General features: G+C 41.8%; 2 protein-coding genes across 2 annotated transcripts; one reads left to right on the top strand and one right to left on the bottom strand.

Moving 5' to 3' along the window:
* The first annotated feature begins 38 nt into the window (after positions 1-38).
* LOC128766861 (dynein axonemal light chain 1-like) lies at positions 39-2,370 on the top strand. The gene is made up of 7 exons (XM_053878412.1): positions 39-63; positions 783-892; positions 979-1,034; positions 1,106-1,161; positions 1,233-1,359; positions 1,617-1,757; positions 2,336-2,370. Exons 2-7 carry the CDS (start codon positions 858-860, stop codon positions 2,368-2,370), a joined length of 450 nt encoding a protein of 149 aa, XP_053734387.1. The 5' UTR covers positions 39-63; positions 783-857.
* A 3,147-nt stretch (positions 2,371-5,517) lies between these two features.
* On the bottom strand, positions 5,518-8,129 carry txnl1 (thioredoxin-like 1). The gene is made up of 8 exons (XM_053886848.1): positions 7,872-8,129; positions 7,185-7,281; positions 6,798-6,971; positions 6,525-6,647; positions 6,228-6,297; positions 5,965-6,137; positions 5,789-5,893; positions 5,518-5,723 (listed from the first exon to the last, which is right to left on the bottom strand). The coding sequence occupies exons 1-8, from the start codon at positions 7,967-7,969 to the stop codon at positions 5,694-5,696; spliced, it is 870 nt and encodes a 289-aa protein (XP_053742823.1). The 5' UTR covers positions 7,970-8,129; the 3' UTR covers positions 5,518-5,693.
* Between the last annotated feature and the right edge of the window lie 718 nt (positions 8,130-8,847).

The raw sequence follows: 8,847 nt of genomic DNA, 5'->3' as shown, positions 1-8,847 counted from the left end.
ATGGTGTCTAACTCCATTACATGATGTTTGCAGGCAACAGTCAAGGACGCTCTGATCAAATGGGTGAGTCAAATTAGTTTAGAGCCAGAAGTGGACTGCTAACCATAAGCTCGAGCCACACTGAGACATATGCACACCGTGCACACTCACTGACAAGGGAAATGAAAACCCGTCATTTCAAGAAAATGGATGTGACACAGACATTTCAAGATTACGCCAGAGAAAAGACTTCAAAGTTTAGAAGAACAGACTTGCTGCAACACCAAACTGACAGTATTAATCTTAGATTGGAATATATTGCCTTTTATTAGTACAAGAAATTGTATTATTTCTGGTGTTCCCTGCTATTATAGATTAGATTAGATGGCCTTTATTAGAGTGTTATTCTGAAACAATGTATTTCGTTATCTGTCTCTCTATTATTATTCTGTTGTCCATCAATGTGTTAGAGTGAGTGAGAGTGTTGTGTGTGGCCGTGTTTTACTGCCTTCCGGGGACCAGTTCTTGACAAAACACTATCCTGGTGGGGACCTTATGTCTTTGTGGGGACCTTTTGACGGTCCCCACTGGTCAATTTGAGGATGAAGACTTCAACAATAACAAGGTGATTGTAATTGGGTTTCAGTTTGGTTAAGAGTCCTGGTTAATGTTTGTCGTGTGTTTTGGAGGATTAAGTTAAGGGTGAGAGGCTGGGGGATGGGTTATGTCAATGAGCAACCTCACAATGTCCCCACAGGGATAGCAATACAAACATATGTGTGTGTGTGTGTGTGTGTATGCAGGAGGAGAAGTCAGGAGAGAAGGCGAGCAACCAGACTCATGTCAAGCTTTATGGTCAAATCCCTCCCATAGAAAGGATGGACGCCTCACTCTCCACACTCATCAACTGCGAGTGAGAGTTCTTGTCTTCAGAGTAAACACCAAATCAAGTACAAATCAGTGTGAACTAAGTGAGGTTTTTTTTGTATTCCCGAACAGGACGTTGTCCCTGTCCACCAATAGTATTAAGAAAATTAGTAATCTCCACGGCCTCAGTAAGTGTTGATGACTTCAAGCAGAATCTACAGGAAACGTTTTTCACTGAAGTCATGTTCTGCCTCATCAGAGAACCTGAAGGTTTTATCTCTGGGTAGGAACTGCATCACAGAGCTGAGTGGCCTGGTGAGTGAAATGCATTCATTTTGTTTGTCTGCTACAGACATATTACTCTAACTCCTGTCTATGTGTCGCAGGAGGCAGTGCGGGACACACTGGAGGAGTTGTGGATTTCGTACAACTCTATAGAGAAGCTGGACGGAATACAGAATATGAAGAAATTAAGGGTTCTGTTCATGTCCAACAACCTGGTCAAAGACTGGGGTGAGCATGAAGCTTGCAATTCGGATGTATTATGATAATTAATCTGTATTGCTGTTTCTGTATTTTATAGGAAGCTATTGAACTCATTCTGTAGTTTAATGTATGTAGAAAGCGAAACATAAAGCAGATTCTGAAAGAGAAAAAGTGGACTCGCTGCAGAAAGGAGAACAAACATATTTGTTGTGGCTCATGTTAGAGTGAAGTGCAGTTACCGATGTTGTAGATTGGCCTAATGAGCCAGTGTTCCTCACTTGCAGGAGAGTTCTCCAAGATGGCTGACCTGCCCAGCCTCTCTGACCTGGTCTTTGTTGGGAATCCTCTGGAGGAGAAGCACACAGCTGAAGGAACATGGAGGGAGGAGGTCTCAAAGAGGCTCCCCAATTTAACCAAGCTCGATGGTAAAATTTCATGTGGATGATGTCGCTTTGATGCTGCACTCATGAACAGTCTGATATTTATTTATTTAATTATATTTTCTGTATTTATTCATTTTTGTTAGTATTTATCTGATATTTATTTATTTTGGACATAAAGGTTTTGTTTTTGGAAACTCAGACCGAAATTTCATTGCCATAATACAGTGATATGTTTTTGTGCAATGACCATAAAGAAAGTCTAAGTCTAATATTAAATAAATATTCCCCAGATCCACTTATCTTAAACATATCAGCATCTTAAATGAGTGATCCGATCCATAAGTGGATTGATAGTTGTCAGAATTGCCATACATTTTAATGAAAATGAAGTGATTATACATTTGTTATATATATAAACACAAATATTTGCGTATATTTGAGTAATTATGCTCACATAATTATTGATAATGTTATTAATATTCTCATTATTTAAACCAATGTTCTGAGTTCACGTACCACCTTTTTAATGAGAAGTCATGGCATAATGGCATTTGGCCATTCTGTGTAGAGGCAAGTAAACCTTCTCTGATACCATAATCGTTGCTCTTTTCTGTTTTCAGGAATGTACTACTGTCTCCAAAAATCGCCAACCTAGATAAGAAGAAGAAGACAACATCACTGATGAGCAATTTGTCATGATGACAAAGGTTTTCAGTCTCAATTTGGATTCATTGTATGATCTGCTTTTCTAATTACTAATGATACGATTCTATAAATTTTACTTTATTGTTTTACTTTTATTGTTTACACTGAACAGGTGAAGAGATGGGGATTCATTCATGTCTCTGAATATTTTGCCAATATCCAGACAATGCGTTGCTCTGACCCACATAATCCTGTCCATTTACATCAGCCTGACGGAAGTGAAGAAAAATGTCACAAGTGCTTCAGCCCAACGATAAATGAGACTAACCTGTGTATCCGGTGATGCTTGTGTTCCCACCTGACACTGCCAGGATTGGTTTGTGAGTGGAACAAGTGACCTCACTGTGACGGCCAGGCTGGCTCGTGCTGCTGGTGTTTTATGTCAACAACCAAAACACAATACATCAAAAGCAACTCTATAGCAGATGACTTGCATGTGCGCTATGTTGGTGCTGAATAACCCCTTTGCTGGGCATTTGCGTCCTGTTCGACATGTGTGCTCTAGTTTGTTTTAGCGAGCTGGAGACAATCACATTTCTTTTACATTTAAATTCATGCTTATACCTCCGTCTAGTAGCTAAAATATTCTTCTTATTTTTTGCTAATCACAGTGCGACACAACAATATTGAGTACCTGAATGGGTTTCACACCGTATTTGCTTTATATTTCTTCCTATACCTCTCCAACTTTGACGCTGCAGTCATGAACAGTGTGATCGGTTCTTAATATTTAACTCAGCTCTCTCTTCACTGTGACAGACTGAGTCCTCATAATTGAAGATGCGGCACCGCTGCATTTATCCTCCAGTTGTGGCTCCTAAATTCTAGAACTTGCCATCCAAACTGGGCCTGTAGGAAACGATGGATTCATGGGAGTTCTTCATCCTGGCCCTTTTAATATTCGATTTAATATTGCAAAATTGTGTCGCACCACAACTTTCCATGTGGAAATTAAAGGAGGTATTTAGTGTAAAATTAGTTTATCTAAAACAACAAACTTTAAGTCAATGTATAGTGATGACTGTGTGGTCTGCTAGTGCACCTCTTGCTTGGTTGGGGTGTGCAATGTCAGCTCCAGCAGACAAGACTGAATAGTGTAACTGGACCAGAATCAGAATTTGAAACTTCTCTGATTGTGTGTCTCTAAGACTTTCAGGCGTGCCGCCAGCGTACTGAGGCTACTGTTACAGATCAAGTGACCGCTCCAGCGAAGTGTGCGAGCGTAGGAGGCGGTGTCTTGCTGGACTGGAAGTATAAAATAGAAAGCAGACCAATCAGTATAGCATGGACCCGGGCGACAGGTCAAACTCGGACCATGAGAGGACTGCAGGGAAAGAAGGTGGTCATGAACAACCCGAGGACGGGGTTCATCAGATCAAAGAGACCAGCCTTGAATCTGCAGGTAACGTTAGGTTGTCGCAATATTGCGTACAACTTGAACAAAAACAAGTCTTCTACAGGGGAAACTCTGGCAGCAACACACACCGACGTCCTCCTGCCACCAATTAAAGGCAACTCAAGGAAGGTAGCTGTGGACCCAACTTCTAAAAGAAAGGAGAAAAGAGGAGTGAAGACATGCGTTCCTTCAGCTAAGATGGCGAAGCAAAATGCAGAGTTACATGTCTTGACCTCAGAATCGATTCATTGTTGGGATAAAATCAGAGTGGAAGGAAACAAAAGACAGCACCCAAGTGATGCCTGGTTGACTCTGGCAGCACCAGACAGTCTGGACCAACAAAGAAGCTTTCCTGGCACCAGTCTGTGCGACGCAAGACAGCAGAAAGATTCCTGCTCGGATGACTCGGCTGCTGAAACCGAATCAAAGGGCTCAGACGACAAAGACTGTCAGGAGAGTCAGAGGGGGAAGACTGGTGAGGATGAGGACGATGGGTACTACACAGACCAGCGCATCACTGCATGGATCCTTCATGTGAACTCAACATTTTTCTCAGCACAGACTGATGGAACGAGAATAACAGATGAGCAAGATGTTGCAACCATTAAAATCATTTACATGGGAGACTGAAATGAACGAGTTATAATGCTAATCTAATTCTGAGCTGAAAATCTGAAGTCTGAAGAGCAAGATGCCTGTGTATAAAAATAATGTTTTATATCTTGAGTCTTAATTCAGTGGTAAAATCATTTGTAACACCAGATTTTCTTCTTTGAAAACAAGACTGAAGTGCCTGTGCAATGAGGGGTGTCCTTCTTGAGCACAACGGATTATTTATGTAAATTCTCAAATGACTATGACAACACTGGTCGTGTTAAATGAAATAAGTGTAAATGCTTGTGTCTTTATCGATAAATATGTGGAGCAATTTCTCTTCAAGTCATGAGTTTGTACATTGTAGAAAGTAACTCAAAAAAAGCTCCTGGCAGAAGCTGCAACAACACACACAGTATAGCAATGGATATTAAAGCAGCAGAACTCGGCCATGAGGCAGTGATGGAGAGTCACTAATTTTGCGATATTCCTGAGGATATGAAGTCACACAGGTGATCAAGATTAACTGAGCCCATGCAACTGCTGTCACCTCTGTTAAACACGTTTACTTATCAAATTCAGAACCCCACCTTTGTCACTAAGAGTTGGTCACCAGTGAAAGTTGTTTGATTCTTGGACCTTTTAAACCCTTGTCGCGAGAATTTTGCATGAGCTGCTTCAATCTTACAAAGTCAGAGAGCAATGGAGAATACGGAAAAAGCCAATACAGTCATTACTGTAGAATACATTTGTATTATGTTTGATAACGTAGAGAAACAACTGGATGCTCATCGTGCACATTAGGCGAAATAGGGTTAACAGCTCTGGTTCTCCACTGACGAGACCATCAAGGAGGGCATCGAAGACAAAACGGACTGGCACAGCAACATAACGGTAAGGAGTGTTACCAACGTAAATTTGACAATGACGCAGGTTCAGTTTCGTCGTGGCGAAATGCCACCATCTAGTGGCCACATGTACCTGTGCGGCTCAACGCTACATAGCGGCATTCGACACCTGATACCGGAACTCACACGCATCTTGTAGGATAACCACTGTGGCAGGTTCGGGCTCACTTTCAGGTGACTTCAAGTTCACACACATGCCTTTGAAAAAAGAGGGCTTTATTTACAGTGATTTAAATCACAATTACAATACAAATGAATTATATATCATCAGTGGTGGACAATTCAGTTTTGGGAGGACATCAGAAGATGAGTGACAAGTTGGCAGCCTCTGCAGCTTCCACCTGTTGGATTCTTGTCTCTTCCACTCGGAGCTGCTCAGTGGCTCTCCCCTCTTTTCCCTACAACCTGCCGCAAAGAATGCTACATAAGTAAGCATATCACACAACCCTGACACAAACAGAGCAGCGTACCCTTTTGAAGTCGTTCATGTTGGTGGCCTGCACTGGCGTTCCGATGAAGGTCAGGTAATTGATCCGTGTCGTCTCCTCATCGCCCTGATTTGACTTGACAAAGAGCTGAAAAGAAAAAAAAAGTTAAAGGAGTTTTTCAAAGTGAAGGATGACATTCCCATCAGCATTCTTCTTACAGTGACACTCTGCACATTCTGGAACTTCACATAGCGCAGCGGAATCAGACCGTCCTCCTTGTATTCCTCTTCTGTCAGATCCAGAGTTTGAGTGGCTTCATTGCGTTCGGCATCATCAAAACCCATTGATCGGGGGAGATTGATGAACACCTTCATCACTTTGGGGGCCTGAGCTGAGAGCAGAAAGAAATCAGCCAGGGGTATTAATAGCGACCACAACAGGGATCTGAGTCACCACACTGAAGATTATGTTGGGAACTCACCGAACTCTGAGGACTGGAGTTTCATGGAAAAAAGTTTCACAGGCTGGTTGAAAGCCATGGTTATCAGCAACTGGAGCAAGCGCACATTGTCACACAGTTAGATTCTGTCACTTCTGGATGTGGAAAACAAAGCTGAGCAAAAGCAATTCATTGACTCTCTTGCTCGTGTAACCAAGACAGCCCTCATTTTGTGTGGTATTATGTTGTATATTTCTTGCATGGGTTAAGGATGGCCATATGAGAGGGCATATGGATGTGACGGCAAAGAAACGGCTACGTTTATAACAATAAACACACCTGTTCATCACAGTCGGACTCAAGGTAAGACGTGTCTTTCGTTAAGCAGTTTTCAAAGCCGCAGTCGTCGCTCTCGTTGAGGCACTCGCAGCCGGCTTTATTGACAAAAGGCATGAGGTCCATCTAGAACAGCAAAATAAAAAAAGAGCTTCACAACTCAAATAATCCAGTTTAAGCAATGGATTTGTACTGTCTTTTCTAAACTCCACGAACCGACAAACCAAACACCTCAATTCACAAAATGTTTCAACAGAAAAATGCTGGTCTACTAACATATCCCCTTGGAATATCCGAGTCTTCGTTGTTTCCTGGGTCATTCTCTGTGTGCTGTTTGATCTTCTCTTCCAGATCTGCAGGTTCAGACCCTTGATATGAATCAATTCTGACTCTGTTCCTGAAGAACAAGAAGGTTGGGGTGCCTGTGATGCTGTTGACTGCTGCAGTTGCCTGAGTGAGACATAACAAAAATAAATCCACTTTTAATACATTTAAGCTAGTAGTTTAACCAACATGTTTGGGAAGATAATAAATAAATAATGATAACCTTTACCAGTCATTATACACAGTTTAGTTATTTTCATTAGTATCACAATAAACATGTACATAACACTGATGGCACGTGAACAATGATGTATGTGTCAGGAAAAAAATGCCACTTACTACACACACATTAACATCGACTTCCAAGAAGACGACCTGTGGGTATTTGTTACTTAACATGTTGAAAGCTGGAGCAATTCTGATACAAGGCCCGCACCTGCCAATGAAACGAAAAAATATATTAATTCAAGAGCAATATTGTTTATAGTGAGAAATATTGTTTATAGTGAGATTAACAATCACCGATTACTCTTCAACACAAGCAAATAGCACAAGATTGTCAGGTTTTCACAAAGGAAACTCAGATGGAAGAGAAATGGCAGAGAGCATAAAAACGAAAATCGTACAGTAGATCTCAATAGTTCAGTAAACGCTTGACGAACAAGAAAACGATATCGCAATTACATTTTACAGTGAACAAATAATAGTGAAAAACATCGGTTGCTACACTCATTATGTAGTAAGAAAACTGCTTGACTATAATTGACGACGGGCTCACACAGATGTTATTGTAATAACTGCTATGTCATTGCAAGAGCCACTGCTAGGCGGCTAAAGCTAGCCTCCACACTGTTACAGTTTTAAGTCAGCAAAACAGTCACAAAAGCCAATCATAAAAAATAAAAAAATAAACAACAATGAACACAATTGTGTAATAAGTACGATAGCCCTCGATTTGCTGGATTTCATATTGAAACCATGGCTCGTTTAAGCGTTTCCATTGCCCGATCGGTGCGCTGGTCTTACCCGGCCATTGTGAACTTCACCACGGCAAGCCTTGAGCCGGCGGCCGCTAACTCTGGCTGGAAGTCAGGATCGCTCCCAATCACTTTTACTCCAACCATGGTACCGGCAGTCCGATGTGTCACGGTGGTTGTTAATTAAATTGGAATCCCACCGGAGTCTAAATAATCGGTGTTTTGGCGTTAGCTTTGTGTCAGTCCGAATGCTACCAAGCTATCCGTAAACCACAGGTCCCAGAGCGAGCTCTTCAGAATCCGGACTTCTGATTGGTGAACAGAGAAGAGCGAGGGCGCAGCCTTGAAATTACGTCTTCTTCTACTGTTTTAATTCAGTCATGCATAGACCACATCAGTATGCCACTGCCTCTAACTGGCCGCATTGTTTGTCTGCCATGTTTCAGAACTCGTCGCGTTTCAACTAAAGCTGGTATAAATAAATAAAAGCAAAAATAAAAGCACTTTAATTTTGAGCCCTTCCACTAAAGTGGCTTCTTATTGCATTACGTCAAAACATGTTGAAGCAAACTTGTCAAACAGGCCAAGTTCCTGTTGCTCCTGCTCCAAACCCAGACGTCATTCTTAGTTGCATTCAGCTCGGTCCAACCACCCGAAACAGCTATGAGAGTAGCTCCATCGCCATCTTCTGGAGTGAAGCTTCAACTCCCATTATCTCTCAGCTGTAAGAAAGAATGGAAACTCATGCTAGCGCAATGATTATGACCCTGTTAAATGAGTAACGCGTGCTGAAGCGAGGACTCAGGGCACGACTTCACTCGCTGATCGTCCATTTGAATGAAAGTATGGTATTTCAGCTCAGCAACGACTGACTTTACTAGTGATGGGCACAAGGGGGCGATCAAGACAACGATTGTGATCGAACTCACCGCATTAAAAGGTATTGTGGTGCACTTGTACGTTTAAACAATGTAATGGCAGATGACCAAAATGTGTTTTAATGGGAATATCTGAGACTCATTTCA

Source organism: Synchiropus splendidus, chromosome 1 (assembly GCF_027744825.2).
Source record: "Synchiropus splendidus isolate RoL2022-P1 chromosome 1, RoL_Sspl_1.0, whole genome shotgun sequence".
Taxonomy (NCBI): Eukaryota; Metazoa; Chordata; class Actinopteri; order Syngnathiformes; family Callionymidae; genus Synchiropus; species Synchiropus splendidus.
Note: the sequence above shows the minus strand (reverse complement) of the source record. Positions and strands in the feature narration are given on the sequence as shown.

What these genes read in the sequence shown, in the direction of transcription:
- LOC128766861 (XM_053878412.1), top strand. Translation starts at nt 858, where the DNA reads ATGGACGCCTCACTCTCCACACTCATCAACTGCGA. An exon ending in TCCACACTCATCAACTGCGA is followed by an intron (nt 893 to 978) that starts GTGAGAGTTCTT and finishes ATTCCCGAACAG; the next exon opens with GACGTTGTCCCTGTCCACCA. An exon ending in TCACAGAGCTGAGTGGCCTG is followed by an intron (nt 1,162 to 1,232) that starts GTGAGTGAAATG and finishes TATGTGTCGCAG; the next exon opens with GAGGCAGTGCGGGACACACT.
- txnl1 (XM_053886848.1), bottom strand. Translation starts at nt 7,969, where the DNA reads ATGGTTGGAGTAAAAGTGATTGGGAGCGATCCTGACTTCCAGCCAGAG. An exon ending in AGAATGTGCAGAGTGTCACT is followed by an intron (nt 5,894 to 5,964) that starts GTAAGAAGAATG and finishes TTTTCTTTTCAG; the next exon opens with CTCTTTGTCAAGTCAAATCA. An exon ending in ACATGAACGACTTCAAAAGG is followed by an intron (nt 5,724 to 5,788) that starts GTACGCTGCTCT and finishes TCTTTGCGGCAG; the next exon opens with GTTGTAGGGAAAAGAGGGGA.